The 16,536-nt window shown below is 44.7% G+C and overlaps 1 protein-coding gene across 2 annotated transcripts in view; it reads right to left on the minus strand.

Moving 5' to 3' along the window:
* The window catches only part of YME1L1 (YME1 like 1 ATPase), a 51,018-nt gene extending 34,521 nt beyond the window's left edge, over positions 1 to 16,497 (minus strand). Inside the window, exons 1-2 of one of the 2 annotated variants that reach the window (XM_002717282.5) lie at positions 16,222 to 16,497; positions 6,738 to 6,869 (exon numbers count right to left, since the gene is read on the minus strand). In XM_002717282.5, the coding sequence (XP_002717328.2) occupies positions 6,738 to 6,869; positions 16,222 to 16,254 (165 nt within the window). In that variant the 5' untranslated portion in view covers positions 16,255 to 16,497. Of the gene's footprint in view, positions 1 to 12; positions 106 to 6,737; positions 6,870 to 16,221 lie in introns of those variants that run through there. The other variant, XM_017347630.3, reaches the window with a different exon arrangement.
* Between the last annotated feature and the right edge of the window lie 39 nt (positions 16,498 to 16,536).

A 16,536-nucleotide genomic window follows, 5' to 3' on the forward strand; every position in this document is an offset into this window, starting at 1 on the left:
AAATATGCTCACCTTTAAACCATAAACAGTTTAGAGGTTAGTTTTCTTATCCACATGGGCTGACAGGTAGACACTGAAGTAAAACTACATGTTCTTAAAGCCCAAAACAGCTAAATCTTAAAAGGAAGGGAAGGAAAAACAAACACAGCAGGTGAAGTACCAATTTTTATGACTGATGTCAAGTAAGATCCATGGATGATATAGCTCTTGATTAACGTCCAGGGGTTAACTAGCTATGTGATACATCATTCATACTCCTATAATCCAGTTCCCCATTATTAAAATGACTATAAAATGTAGCCCATTTCAAAACAGTAAGGATCAAAGGCAGAGATCACACTTTACTCAACTACATATCCTGGCATAGATCATGCTGGTACACAGTAAAAGATAGTTAAAGACACGATCAAACAAACCACTTAAAATTCTTTCTTAAACTATTAAAAATGATGAAGGAGGAAGGCCTAGGAAGAGGGGTGAAGAAAAAGTCATCCAAGGGTCTGGAATGTCTCGAAAAATTTAGTGAAGGAAGAAGGGACTAGTAAGATGGGCTATGGTCAACCCATGGAGAGCTTTGCTTGTATTTAATTTTAAAAGTAATACAATTGGTTTTTTTTACTGGTAGAAAATAGAGGATTAAAGAAAACAGACTGGACCAGGAGAAGACTGATGGATGGTAAGAGCCAGAAGTAAGCCCTAAAAAGGACAGACACAGCAAATTTTTGACGATACAGAAAACCAGTAGGAGACAGGGAGTAGAGAGAGGAATTCTGGATAGATGTGACAGTTTCAACTTGTTTCTTAGCTCCCTTTCAACCTTTTTGCTGGCTGCATGAACACGGATCTATATCATTTGAAAATTTCTCCTTCGCCAGCTGGTGTAACATTAAGTTTTGTCAGTAGAGGCCACTGGAAACACACGTAGAAGGAAAGGTTTTCAGTTCCTGGTCTGGTTTGCAGGCCCTAGTCTGCAACACCTCTGGTTTCTGCAACAACTGGCTCCTGCCACGTATGCAACTTGTCCAAACCCTGGCATCTGGAGTCACAGCAGCCAGCAGTACCCAGAGCTTCCCCTGGCTCCACTCTTGTAACAATTTCTCTAGCAGGACACAGTCCAAGATACAGCTTTCTCCAGTACACTAGAGGACAGGTTTCCCACAAGCAGGTATGATAAAGCAATGATTCCTTTCTCATTTAGTGAGCCAGGGCCATGCCCGCCTCTCCAACAAGCTAACGAGGTCAGGCTCTCAGGTTGGGGGTGGAGAATTCTTCCTAGATAATTCTTCTATCTCAGTCCTAGAAATATTAGTTGCTGGGACCGGCACTGTGGAGCAGTAGGTTAACACCCTGCCCTGAAGGGCCAGCATCCCCTATGGGCACCAGTTCTAGTCCCGGCTGCTTCTCTTCCAATCCAGCTCTCTGCTATGGCCTGGGAAAGCAGTAGAAGATGGCCCAAATCCTTGGGCCCCTGCACCCACGTGGGAGACCCAGAAGCAGCTCCGGCTCCTGGCTTCGGATTGGCGCAGCTCCGGCCGTTGCAAAAGTCATCAGCATGTACACATATACAGATGTTAACTGAAGATACGAAAATGGGTAACAAAACATGGAAGAATGTAAAGAATGAAAATTAGACTGAGGATCGATTAACTATGTACGAGGCTGGCAATTTTTAAAACCGGCAAAACAGAGAAGACCATGATCAGAATCATATCACTCAACGCAAGGGAGTACTTTGAAAGTAGCTGACATTCTGCCAGGAAAACTGGAAATGGTAAGTTAAAGATGTAGAGTTTTTCAAAAAAAAAAAAAAAGGTCTGTATTTAGCACCAAGGAAATCATCAACTTTAGCAAAAAAAAGTCTGTAAAATGGCAAAACTACAATGGGATATGGTGTGAATCAAAGAAGTACAGACTATTCTTTTCAAGAAGTCTGAAAAAAAAAGGAACATAAATCAGTAGCTTGATAGAAGTGTTTGGAGTGGATGTTTGGATGAACAAGACGATGAAAGCAAGAAGACGTAGAGGTAGTCAGAGCAAAGATGAGGTAAAGATGCTTAAGGAAAATGACTAAGTTTTGTGATACAATAGAGATACTTGTTAAACACAAATAGAAGAACTACTGAGGATGTATCAGAGGTTAAGAATATAAATTCTGAGGCCGGCACCCTGGCTCACTAGGCTAATCCTCCGCCTTGCGGCGCTGGCACACCGGGTTCTAGTCCCGGTCAGGGCGCCAGATTCTGTCCTGGTTGCCCCTCTTCCAGTCCAGCTCTCTGCTGTGGCCAGGGAGTGCAGTGGAGGATGGCCCAAGTGCTTGGGCCCTGCACCCGCATGGGAGACCAGGAGAAGCACCTGGCTCCTGCCATCGTATCAGCGCGGTGCGCCGGCCGCGGCGGCCATTGGAGGGTGAACCAACGGCAAAGGAAGACCTTTCTCTCCATCTCTCTCTCTCACTGTCCACTCTGCCTGTCAAAAAAAAAAAAAAATATATATATATATATATAAATTCTGGGGGTTGGCACTGTGGTGTAGCAGGTAAAGCCACCACCTGAGTGCCAGCATTCCATATGGACGCTGGTTCAAGTCCTGGCTGCTCCACTTCCGATCCAGCTCCCTGCTGTGGCCTGGGAAAGCAGTAGAAGATGGCCCAAGTCCTTGTGCCACTGCACCTGCGTGGGGGACCTGGAAGAAGCTCCTGGCTCCTGGCTTCAGATTAGCGTAGCTCTGGCTACTGCAGCCAATTGGGTAATCTGTGTAACTCTTTCAAATAAATAAATGAATATTTAAAAATATATATATATATAAATTCTGCACTTGACACTATTAGGCCTAAACTGAACACTGAACTTCTAGGGTTTACTTTCTTTTTTTTAACTTAATATATGTGAATTTACAAAGTGCAACTTTTGTATTGTTGTGGCTTCCCCCCCGCCAACCTCCCTCCCTCCCGTGGCCCTCCCCTTTCTCACTCCCTCTCCCATCCCGCCCTTCATCGAGTTTCATTTTCAATTACCTTCATATACAGAAGATCAACTTAGTATATACTAAGCAAGGATTTCAACAGGCTGCACTCACACAACCACACAAGGTATAGGGTATTGTTTGACTAGTAGTGTTGTCTTTAAGTTTCATAATAAAACACATTAAGGACAGAGATCCTATGTGGGAAGCATGTACCCAGTGATTCCCGTTGTTGATTTAACAATTGGCACTCTTATTTATGGCGTCAGCAATCACCCGAGACTCTTGCTATGAGCTGTCTAGGCTACGGAAGCCCCTTGAGTTCACCGACTCTGAACTTGTTTAGTCAAGGCCATATGGCAGTGGAGGTTCCTCCCTCACTTTGGAGAAAGGCACCTCCATCCTTAATGGCCTGTTCCTTCTTCTGGGGTCTTGTTCACCAGGATCTTTCATTCAGGTAGTTTTTGCGACCGTGTCGTGGCTTTCCATGCCTGTGAGACTCTCATGGGCCTTTTAGCCAGATCCGAATGCCCCAAAGGGTTGATTCTGAGGCCGGAGTGCTGTTTTGGGCGTTTGCCATTCTATGAGTCTGTTGTGTGTCCTGCTTCCCCCGCAGGATCATTCTCTCCCTTTTAAATCTATCCTTCATTATTTGCTTACACTGGTCTTGTTTGTAAAATCTCTTCGACACTTACCCTATCTTTTTTGATCGGTTGTGTACTTATACTTTTTTTTTGGACAGGCAGAGTGGACAGTGAGAGAGAGAGACACAGAGAAAGGTCTTCCTTTTTGCAGTTGGTTCACCCTCCAATGGCCGCCATGCCCGGCGCACCGCGCTGATCCAATGGCAGGAGCCAGGTGCTTCTCCTGGTCTCCCATGGGGTGCAGGGCCCAAGCACCTGGGCCATCCTCCACAGCACTCCCTGGCCACAGCAGAGAGCTGGCCTGGAAGAGGGGCAACCAGGACAGAATCCGGCGCCCCGACCGGGACTAGAACCCGGAGTGCCGGTGCCGCAGGCGGAGGATTAGCCTAGTGAGCCATGGCGCCAGCCATGTACTTATACTTATCACTTTACCAAGTCGCTGGCATTGGTACATGCCTCCTTGATAAGATTGAGTTGAAATCCCCTGGCACATTTCTAGTTCCACCATTGGAGGTAAATCCGAGTAAGCCGGTGCCGAGCTATATATCTCCTCCCTCTCTTATTCTCTAGGGTTTACTTTCCCAGCCCCTAAAATATTCTTCATCACTGAATCAGCAATTTCACTTGATGAAATAATCAAAGATTTAGGTACAAGGACAGTAACAACTGTGTTGTTGGGGATGCCAGCATCCCCTATCTTTCAGAGTGCTAGGTGGTGTCAGCTCCTCTGTTTCCAATCCAGCTTTCTGCTAACACACTGGAAGGCAGCAGGTACTGATGGTTCAAATACTCAGGTTCCTGCCAACCCACATGAGAGACTCAGATGGAGTTCTTAGCTCCTGACTTCAGTCTGGCCCAGCCCTGGTTTTTGTGGGCAGTTGGGGAGTCAACCAGTGGCTGGAAGATCTCACTTTCTCTGTCTCCATCACTCTGCCTTTCAAATAAAGAAATCTTTAAATATATATATGGTATGGCATAAAACTATTAGATGAGCAAAACAATCTAAATCAGCATGCACAGTATAATCCAATTATCACAAAGAAGCAAAGGAGAAAAGATATGAAATATACATAAAAAATGTTAACAGCATTATTTCTGGAGAACAGGATCACAGATGAATTTTATTTCAGAAACTTACATTAGTATTTTGTAACATTTCCAAAATGGACGTAAGTTTGCTACACATAGCAATTTTGTTATAGAATGCTGGTCCCCCTGATTTTCAGTTTTTTCTGTCTCTGGCCTGTTACCCACCATCAATACAAAGTTAGGTGGTTACAGCACAGTATTTTGAGAAAGAGAAACCACATCCACATAATTCTCATTACAGTTTATTATTATCATTGCTCTATTTTATTATGATTTGTTGTTAATGTCTTGCTGTTCTTAACTGATGAGTTAAGCTTTATCATAGGTATGTAAGAATAGAAAAAAAAAATAATAAACTCATATGGTTTGCTACTATCCAGCATTGTAGGCATCCACTGAAGTGCTGGAATTTATCCCACACCAGATAAAGGGGAACTACTAAATGGCATATTGTTAGTAGTCAGGCTCTCTCTGACTATAATTTGAGAAGAGTGTCAGGGAGTAGAAAAATAATGGATTATCTATAGAAAAAGGCAATAGGAACTAGACAAAGAGTTTAAAAGGAAAGTGTAGAGCCGGCGCCATGGCTCAATAGGCTAATCCTCCACCTTGCGGCGCCGGCACACCGGGTTCTAGTCCCGGTTGGGGCGCCGGATTCTGTCCCGGTTGCCCCTCTTCCAGGCCAGCTCTCTGCTATGGCCAGGGAGTGCAGTGGAGGATGGCCCAGGTGCTTGGGCCCTGCACCCCATGGGAGACCAGGAAAAGCACCTGGCTCCTGGCTCCTGCCATCGGATCAGCGCGGTGCGCCGGCTGCAGCGGCGGCCATTGGAGGGTGAACCAACGGCAAAGGAAGACCTTTCTCTCTCTGTCTCTCTCTCTCACTGTCCACTCTGCCTGTCAAAAAAAAAAAAAAAAAAAAAAAAAGAAAGGAAAGTGTAAAAGACAAGCTTTTCATTTAATTAAAATTTTATCCTAAAACTGATCCTATAGCCTCACAAAAATGAATTCTAATCCTTTGCCATTGTTCTTGACATCAGGATCGACAATAAAAGCCATTCATGGATTACAGAGTCTTCTGGAAAACCTAATCATAGATTATAACATCTGTTCTACATAAAATGTATTCTGAGGGCCGGCGCTGCAGCTCACTAGGCTAATCCTCCACCTTGCGGCGCCGGCACACCGGGTTCCAGTCCCGGTTGGGGCGCCGGATTCTGTCCCGGTTGCCCCTCTTCCAGGCCAGCTCTCTGCTGTGGCCCGGGAAGGCAGTGGAGGATGGCCCAAGTACTTGGGCCCTGCACCTCATGGGAGACCAGGATAAGTACCTGGCTCTTGCCATCGGTCAGCGCGGTGCGCTGGCCTCAGCACACCGGCCGCAGAGGCCATTGGAGGGTGAACCAACGGCAAAGGAAGACCTTTCTCTCTGTCTCTCTCTCTCACTGTCCACTCTGCCTGTCAAAAAAAAAAAATTGTATTCTGAGGTTGTAAGCAACTATGTTATTAATGGCCTTGTAAATTTGAAGGTTTAAGTTCATAATTCCTTATATCCTAGGCATTAATGGCTTTATAATCCCATGAATACAGAAAATATAGTTTCCTCGCTTATACATTTCACTTAATTGTTCAATTATACTGAAAGCCCCTATAAGGCAGTGGCTTATACTTCTTATATTATTTCTTACCATTCTGTCTTCCTTGAGACCTGAGAGGTAATTTATGGTCAGTTACCTGTAGGTTCACTGCTATTGTCGGGGTACACAAAAGAATATCTGACTGGTATCAAACAAATAGTAATCCAGGAGGTGAATATAAAATACAACACCACCTGAAATTTTTTTTAAAAATGACTAAATAAAACAGAGATTTTTCAATATGTATAATACGTACAATGAAAGCGAGAATTATCTTTAATTATAAAGGCAATTAAGCTAAAGGCAGAAATCATCTCAGAACAAATGCCTAAAGAAAGCTATTTCATCAAACATGATGAAAACATACTATATCAACAAGGCTTTCTCAAACAAACAGGGTGACCACTATTACCTCACTGCTGGGAGCCTCATGCTCAGGAACTGCATCTCGATGGTGGCTTTGGGAAAACGATGCACTGACAGAGACAGATGTGCTTTTTGGTGAATGGAAGGCATTGATGAGATGACTCAGAGGAACTGTAACCTAGAAAGAGATCAAAGTTAAAATTAAATCATTTTTTTAAATGAGCAGACACACACAAACACAGAAACAGAGAGAAAGAGCTGCAACCTGCTGCGTTTACTCCCCAGATGCCTTAACAGCGGAGAGTGGTTTAGACCAAAGCAAGGAGCCAGGAACTCAGTCCTGTTCTCCCATGTGATTGGGAGGGACCCAAATGCTTGAACCATTACCTACTTCATTCCAGGGTCCATATTAGTAGGAATCTAGAATTGGGAATGGGGTCAGCTCTAGAATCCAGGCACTCTGTACCTGCCATGAAGGTGTCCCATCCAGTGGCTTAACTACTAGGCAAAACACCCACCCTAAGTAGTATGCTTTTAAAAAACAAAACAGGAACAATCTTTACCTTGTCAGGATTTGGAATTCATTGAAAGTTAAATATATACTGCATATCAAAACTATATTAAAATATTATGTATTCAGATTTATTGCTGATAGATTTTTTCCATGATACTATCATGATCCTATAAATCAAAAATATTAAAAACAGGGGCCAGCACTGTGATATAGCAGGTAAAGCCACTGTCTGCAGTGCTAGCATCCCAAATGGGCACTGGTTCGAGTCCTGGCTGCTCCACTTCTGATCTTGCTCTATGCTATGGCCTAGGAAAGCAGTGGAGGATGGCCCAAGTCTTTGGGCCCCTTCACCCACGTGGGAAACCCTGAAGAAGCTCAAGGCTCCTGGCTTCAGATCAGCCCAGCTCCGGCCATTGTGGCCATTTGGAGAGTGAACCAGCAGATGGAAAACCTCTTTCTCTCTCTCTATCCCCCTTCTTCCCTCTTTTTTTCTCTGCTTCTCTGTAAGTCTACCTTGCAAATAAATAAATAAATCTTAGAAAAAAAACTGTGCCAATATAAAAAGCGAACTTTTAAACTGAAAAAGTGCCAATCTCAAAGCATATTTTGAAAATAAATTTTTTCAAAGAAATAGGTAGATAATGCTTACATATATCTTCATAAAATTTGACTCCTAGAGTTTTAAGAGCACTTACTCCTTTCTGACTCAAAAAGTACTGCACATTGTTAACCCAAACTGCCGAAAATAAAATATAAGTAGGGGGGCCGGCGCTGTGGCACAGCGGGTTAATGCCCTGGCCTGAAGCGCCAGCATCCCATATGCACGCCGGTTCGAGACCTGGCTGCTCCACTTCCCATCCAGCTTTCTGCTATGGCCTAGGAAAGCAATAGAAGATGGCCCATGTCCTTGGGCCCCTGCACCCATCTGGGAGACCCAGAAGAAACTCCTGGCTCCTGGCTTCGGATTGGCACAGCTCCGGCTGTTGTGGCCAATTGGGGAGTGAACCATTGGATGGAAGACCTGTCTCTCTCTCTCTCTCTCCCGCGCTCTCTCTCTCTCTGCCTTTCCTCTCTCTGTGTAACTCTGATTTTCAAATAAAAATAAATAAATCTTTAAAAAATATATATATAAGTAGGAAAACAAAGGTCACCTATGATCTCATTACTCAGAGAAAAACACACATTTTAGAATAAATTCTGTCATACTATTTTCTCTTCTACACAAACATGGTACACCTATTTTATTTATTTATTTATTTATTTATTTGAAAGGCAGAGTTACAGAGAGGCAGAAGAGAGATCGATCTTCCATTCACTGGTTCATTCCCCAAATGGCCGCGACAGCAAGAGCTGGGCTGGTCTGAAGCCAGGAACCAAGAGCTTCTTCCAGGTCTTCCACATGGGTACAGGGGCCCAAAGAATTGTCCCTTCTTCTGCTGGTTTCCCAGATGCATTAGCAGGAGCTGGTTTGGAAGATGAGCAGCTGGGACTCCAACTGGCACCCATATGGGATGCCAGCACTGCAAGTGGCAACTTTACCCATTATACCACAGCACTAGCCCTGGTATAACTACTTTTAAAAAGGTGGTTTGATAGTCTACTTTATTCATGTAACAACATATCATGAATTTATTTTCTCTAAGTATACATGGATGAGAAATCTTTAACAGTGTAAAATTCCGAGTCAGATTGTCTGGGTCAGAATCTTTGTTCCTATACTTACTATCTTTTTGACCATGGACAGGCCACTGAGCTCCTATTTTTTTAAAAAATCGTTTTTATTTATTTTTATTTACTTGAAAGGCAGAGAGAGAGAGAGAGAGAGAGCAAGCAATCTTCCATCTACTGGTTCACCCCCCAGATGCCTGCAAACAGTCAAGGCTGACCCACACTGAATCCAGGAACTCCATCTAGGTCTCCCATGTGAGAAGCAAAGGACCCAAGTGCATGAGCCATCACCACTGCCTCCCACAGTGCACATTAGCAAGAAGATGGAATTAGAAGCAGAGCTGAGACTCAAGCCCAGACATTCCAATATGGATGCAGGCATCCCAAGTGGCGTCTTAAACCTTGTGCCAAACAGTTGCCACCGCCCCGCTGCCCCGAACATATTTTAACCCTTGCTGTCTTTGTTATAACATGGGAACTTCTTTCTCCTAATTTTATGCTGCCACAGTAAAATACTTGAGATGGGGTAATGATGAACAGAAATTTATCTGCTCTTCGTTCTGGAAACTGAGAAGTCCAGAATCAAGGTGCCGGCATCTGTCAAGGGCCTTCTTGCTGTGTATCACACAGTAGAAGGGCTAAGAGAGAACCCATGCCTGAGACAGGGCACGAGGCCTATTGATGAAGGCAAAACCCTCAGAATCTTAAAGGACACTTCTTAAAGGTCCTGCCTTTTAATAGTTACAATGGCAACTGAATTTTAACATGAGTTTGGAGGGGGCAGACATTCCAATAATAGCAAGTATACGATTAACTAAATTTTATTGCTGTTTGGAGAATTAAATGAGATAATCTAAGCAAAACAAAATAAAAAACCTGGTATTTACTAATAATCCATTTAGTTTGCTTATTTGTTCAAATATTTATGTAGTGCCCATTATGTGCCCTGTTATACGGTGATACAATATTGAACAAAATTACAGAAAAATCACTTGCCACAGGGAGCTTACTTTCCAGTGGAGAGTATAGTCTAATAAAAATTATTTATTTCTTGGTCTTTGTCTTCAGTTCCTGGCATGGCAAAGAGCTCACAGCCTTGGCACTTTTTGAATCATTCACAATTCATAGGCACCTTTTGGTCATATCTCAATTATATGCTCAGTTATTTGATCATATCTCAGTTATATAAGAGGTGACTTAGCATAGGGTCCATGAATATCCCCAAGATGGGACAGGTCACCTGAGAGACCAACTGATTATAGAGAACCTACTTTCCCATATGCTTGGGGGGGTGGGTAACAGAAGATCAAGCTCCATTATAAACTTTTTTTTCAGATTTATTTATTTGAAAGGCAGAGTTACACAGAGAAGGGGGCGGGGAGAGAGAGACAGAAAATCAAGTAGACAGAGAGAGGTCATCCATCTGCTGCTTTACTCCCCAAATAGCTGCAACAGTCGGGGCTGGGCCAGGCCAAAGCCAGGAGCTAGGATCTTCTTCTGGGTCTCCTATGTCAGAGCAGGGGCCTAGGGACTTAGGCCATCTTCGGTAGCTTTGCCAGATGCATCAGCAGGGAGCTGGATTGGAAGTGAAGCAGCCAGGACTTGATGGTAGTCCTGCAGGCAGTGGCTTAACCTGCTACACCACAGCACCTGCCCCCATTATAAACTCCCAAACAAGGTGACATAGTAAGCTTCTCCGTTGGTGACTACATGCTTTCACATGCAGGAGTCTATCACATCCTACAACTGGGAGGTGGAAATTCCTGCCCTAGAGACCCTATCAGACCTTACCATCTGTAGCCTCTTCATCTAGTTGTTTATTCTATTTTTTAGTACGGACAGGTGAAGTGTTTTCCTGAAGAGGGGGTTCTAGGATTTATAACTAGCTGGTCAGAAGTGTGGGTGGCCTAGAACTTGTAACCTGCATCTAAAGTAGGGACAGTCTTCCAAGACTAAGCCCTTGTGGGGTAGTGTCAGAACTGCTGTTAACCACCCAACTACTTGGTATCAGAAAACACCCTAAAAAGAGGCAGATAATAAATGGTTTTTAAAAATATTTTATTTATTCATTTGAGAGGTAGAGTTACAGACAGAAAGAGGGGAGACAAGGTCTTCCATCCACTGGTTCTCTCCCCAGGTGGCTGCAACAGCAGGGGCTGAGCAGATTGGGAGCCAGCAGCTTCTTCCAGGTCTCCCGCATGGCTGCACGAGCCCGAGGACTTGGGCCATCTCCTACTGCTTTCCTAGGCCATAGCAGAGAGCTGGATCAGAAGAGGAGCAGCTGGGATACAAACCAGCACCCATATGGGATGGCAGCACTGCAGGCAGAGGCTTAGCCTATCAAGCCACAGCACAGGCCCCATAAATGAATAATTTTAACTAGGTATATAAAGTGTTAGTGAAAAATGTCAAGAAGAAAATAATAACAGAAATATTTTTAGGGTAAGATTTTTTAAAAAGTATCTATATGAAAGGGGGAGAGAGAGAGAGATCTTCTATCTGTTAACTCCCAAATGCCCACAAACAGCCATGGCTGGGCCAATCCAAAGCCAGTGGACTGAAATCAATCTATGTCTCCCATGTGGTAGCTGGAACCAAAGTACTTAAGCCATCAATTGTTGTCTCACAGGGTAAGCATTAGCAGGAAAACTGGTTTGGAAGCAGTGTCATGACCCCAATCCAGGCACTCCAATAGGGGATGTGGGTGTCCCAAGTGACATCTTAACTACTATGCCAAATGCTCTCCCCAAGAGGAGAGTTTTTGAAATGTTAGGGTAGCTAGGGAAAGGACTCTTATGACTTGAACAAAGAACTGAAGGGAGTGTAAAAACAAGTTATGTTGGTAACTGGGCAAGTGGGAAGAAATGATAGAAAGGCCTTGAGGTAAGAGCCTACCATTTGTATTCCAAGAACAGCAAGAAAGCAGTGGGGCTGAAACAGAGAATGAAGGGGAGCATAGTAGAAGGAGTTTATACAGAAGTTTTTTCCTAGGGGAGGGTCTTTGCAGGTCACATAAATGTTAGGACTTGGGTTTTCATGTAAGTGAGAAGGGAACCCATTGGAGGGTTCTGAGCAGAGGGGTGATGTGAACTGACTTTAGTTTTAATGTGATCACTGCTATCTTATGCTGATCCTATGCTATCCTATGCTAATCCTATGCAGCCAGATCAGGGCAGAAACAGAGTAGTTTGGTATTATAAAAATCTGCTTATGGATGGTGGTGATTCAGAACAGGATGATGAGGGCTGGCATTGTGGTGCTGGTTTGCATCATGGCTACTCTGCTTCCAGTCCAACTTCCTGCCAGTGTCCCTGGGAAGGCAGAGCAAGATGGCCAAGATACTTGGGCCCCTGCCACCCATGTAAAGAACAGGATAGCCGGCGCCGCGGCTCAATAGGCTTATCCTCCGCCTTGCGGCGCTGGCACACCAGGTTCTAGTCCCAGTTGGGGCACCGGATTCTGTCCCAGTTGCCCTTCTTCCAGTCCAGCTGTCTGCTTTGGCCAGGGAGTACAGTGGAGGATGGCCCAAGTGCTTGGGCCCTGCACCCCATGGGAGACCAGGAGAAGCACCTGGCTCCTGCCTTCAGATCAGTGCGGTGCGCTGGCCACGGCAGCCATTGGAGGGTGAACCAACGGCAAAAAGGAAGACCTTTCTCTGTCTCTCTCTCTCACTGTCCACTCTGCCTGTCAAAAAAAAAAAAAAAAAAAAAAAAAAAAAAAAAAAAAAAAAAAAAAAAAAAAAAACAACAGGATAGAGTTCCTGGCTCCTGGCTTCAGCCAGCCCAGAACTGGGTGTAGGAGCCATTTGCAGAGTAAACCAGTGGACAGAAGATCTCTCTTTCTATCTTTCCCTATCTCTCTTTGTGCCTCTCAAATAAGCAAATCTTAAAACAAAAACAAACAAACCCATGATGGTGGCATTGGTGAAATTGAGAAGTACAGAATTCCAGATATATAGTTATTCTTTTTTAAAGTGTCTGTGAAGTATTTCACTCTGTGGTAGTATCATTGCCATTTCCCTAATGGTGGACATTTCAGCTTTCAACTATTTAAAAAATGTCGTCATGCAAATTGGCTTCTAAGCATTTGTCAGACTATTTTTTTTTAATTTTATCTGATCCGACATTCTTTCTTTTTAAAAAATTTTTTTAAAAAAAGTTTTTGGTTATTATTTTTTTAATTTGAAAGAGTTACACAGAGTGGGAGAAACAGAGCATGAGATCTTCCATCTGCTGGTTCACTCCCCACATGACCACAACAGCCAGGGTGGGGCCAGGCTGAAGCCAGGAGCCAGGAACTTCTTCTAGGTCTCCCATGTGGATAGCAGGAGCCCAAGCACTTAGGCCATCTTTTGCTTTTTCTCCAGCCATTAGTAGGAATCTGGATCGGAAGTGGAACAGCCAGGACACGAACCCACACCCCTATTGGATGCCAGTACTGCAGTCTGTAGCTTAACCCACTTGCCATTATGCCAGCTCCCGGACTATTTTCTTAGAATAAATTCATAAAAGGTAGATTGCCAGGGTAAAAAAGACATGGGGGTGGCATTTGGCATTATAGTTAAGACTCCAGTTGGAACATCCACATCCCATATGGGAGTGCCTGGGTTCAAGTCCTAGCTCCACTTCTGTTTCTAGCTTCCTGCTACTGTATACCCTGGGAGACAGCAAGTGACAGTCCAAGTTCTTGGGTTCCTGCCACCCATGTGGAAGACCCAGATTCAGGTCCAGAAAGAGAGAGGCAAATGCAGAGAGAGAAGTCTTCCATCCACTGGTTCACTCCCCAGTGGCTGCAACAGCCAGGGCTGGCTGGGCCAGGCCAAATCCAGGAGCCAAGAACTTCACCCAGGTCCCCGACATGGGTACAGGGTCCAAGCACTTGGGACATCTTTTTCTGCTTTCCCAGGCGCATTAGCAGGGAGCTGTATCAGAAGTGGAGTAGCTGGGGCAGCTTAACCTACTATGCCACAGTGCTGCTCTGGTATCGTCCCTATTTTTACCACTTCGATTCAAACAATTAATCAACCATGAATTCCAAGTGTGTTTACATCTTTCATAGAAAAAAAAAATGTTTAAGGGCATTATATTTGAGCCAGTTAAGATTAACGTCATAACAAAAACCTTTCTTCATCACTAGCAACTACCAACATCACATACCATTAACTCTCCATCCAGCTGATGGTGAATTCTCTTAAAACAAGGCCTTCTAAGGAGTTCCGTTTCAAAAAGATTAAAACTATACTCAATAATCATGTCATATTTCTTTCTCAAGCAATTACTAGATCTCCACTAGGCATTGCCATCTGGCTAAACAGCAACTTCATGCATCCAGCTATCAGGCTGGAAACTCCTCTCTCCAGCCCTCGGATCTAACTTGTCATGAAATCTACTTTTCTTCAAAATAAATCCCCTTCTTTCTATAATCATTGCCATCACTTTAGAGGAGCAGTATCTCCTGAATTCGTGCAAAAAATAGCATCTTCAGCTGATAACACTTCCACCTCTCCCCTCTCATATACTTCAAAATGAAAGAAACCAGAATGGTCTATTGAAAATAAAAATATGAGGGGCCAGAATTGTGTCACAGCAGGTTAAGCCATCCCAACACTGGCATCCTACATGGGAGAGCCAGTCTGAGTTGATACCCCGCTTCAGATCCAGCTTCCTGCTAATGCCCCTGCCAAGGCATTGGAAAATGGTCCAAGTACTTGAGTCCCTGGCACTCATATGTTAGACCAGGATGGAGTTCCTAGCTCCCAGTTTTAGGCTGCTGCAGGCATTTGGGGAGCGAAACAGTGGAAGGAAGAAGGACTCTGTCTCTCCCTTTCTCTCTCTGTCACACTTTCAAATAAACAAATCTTTAAAAAATAAATTAAAAAAAAATCAGGGTGCAGGCATTTGCTGTAGTGGTTACGATGACTGTACCCTCTATCAAGGTGCCTGGGTTCAAGTCTCTGCTCCACTCCCAATTCTAGCTTCCTGCCAATGAGCAGTTTGGGAGGCAGCAAGAGATGGCTTAAGTAACTGGGTTCCTGCTACACACAGAAGAGATCTAGATTGAGCCCTTGCTTTGGCCTGGCTCAGCCCCTGCCCCTGTAGGCAGCTACAGAGTGAGTCAATAGATGGGAGCACTCTGTCTTAAAAACAAAAACAAAAACAAAAAAACACCTGATCCTGTCTTTAAACCTTCAACAATTCCTAACACCCTTAAAATGAAATCCACACTCCTTCATACAACCTTAACTCTATGCTCTGCCTGAAGGCTTTTCTACGACCCCATCTCTGGCACTGGTCCCTTTAATCACTAAGCTGTAGCCACACTAGCCAATCTATTGAACTCTTTCCTATCTCAGGACCTCCAAATACTCTTCTGTCTTCCTGGGAAACCTGCTTACTCTTCACCTGGATAACACCTATTGCGCTTCAGTCCATGTTATCTTTAAGACAAAATTATATGTTTGCTTTGTATATACCCGATGCTCAATACATAACAACCAGTTCATTTTCATAAGTCAGCTAGTACTGTACTAGCACACACACACACACAAAGGAGGAGGAACAGAGATTACACAAAGGGACACAATCATGCTTAAACCAAGAAGCTAAGGGTCGATTTTTAAAACATTTTTAAAGTCTGAATGTTCTCAAAGCTGTTTATTTGCAGAACTATGAGAACTTTCAAAAAAAACCCTATCAAATGCTTAAAAAACAATTCTTGTAATGAACCAAGAACATAATACTGACACAAAATATACAAACGATTACCCTAAAAAAAAAGTAAATCAGAAACCCTCCCAGTCGTCCTCTACACTCCTGTTTTACATGAAGATGGGCTTAGGTCCAAACAAAATTTGAACTGCAACAAGCGAACGATTCGAGGAGGAAAAAATACAGATCATTCCTGATCAAAAAGAAAATGACACTCATGGTGGCTATTCAGTTATTCCAGCACGTTTAATTCCCACGTAAAAGGGAGGGTAGTGGGGTCGGAAAGAGAACGGCGGAGAAGGAACTTCACTCTGTTCCCATCCCATCTGCGGTGGAGACATCCCCCCAACCCCGACTGCCGGACGCTGAACAATGCCTGACACTGAACAATGCCTGGCGGACTCCAGCAAAAACCGGACACTATCAATTCGATCAGCCAAGGTCTCCATCAACCTCCGATCATGCCTCCGCCTCCAAAAGCCTCGGGTCCTCCTCTCAGCGTCGCCTCCCATCCACCTCGGGACTCGCGTCGCTTAGTCGATTCCCTCCCAGGGTCCCTCCCGAGAACGCAAGAGGCCAACAGCTGCGGGCAAAGCCACACACACAAACAAAAAAAACAGGGGGCCGAGCGCCGAGCTCACCTGGGGCTGCACCGTGCTCGACAGGGAAAACATCTCCGCCGGGCCCTCAGCGACCTCCCCCGCGCGCCGCAACGGTCCCCCGGTCCACGGCCCGGCGGGGAGGCGCTGGCCGCTCTTCCTCTTCCCTTCTGGCTCTCTCTCCCGGCTCCCCTCCTCCGAGAGGCGGAAAATGGCCTCCCCTCCCTACAGCCGCAGCAACGCCAGCCGAGCCGGCCCGGAAGGCGAAGCGCTAACGCCACAGCACTTCCGGGCCGAGCGAGCGCCATCCCGGGAGCCGCGCGTCAGCACCCCGCCTTTTCCGGGGCGGGCGTTTTG

Source organism: Oryctolagus cuniculus, chromosome 13 (genome assembly GCF_964237555.1).
Source record: "Oryctolagus cuniculus chromosome 13, mOryCun1.1, whole genome shotgun sequence".
Taxonomy (NCBI): domain Eukaryota; kingdom Metazoa; phylum Chordata; class Mammalia; order Lagomorpha; family Leporidae; genus Oryctolagus; species Oryctolagus cuniculus.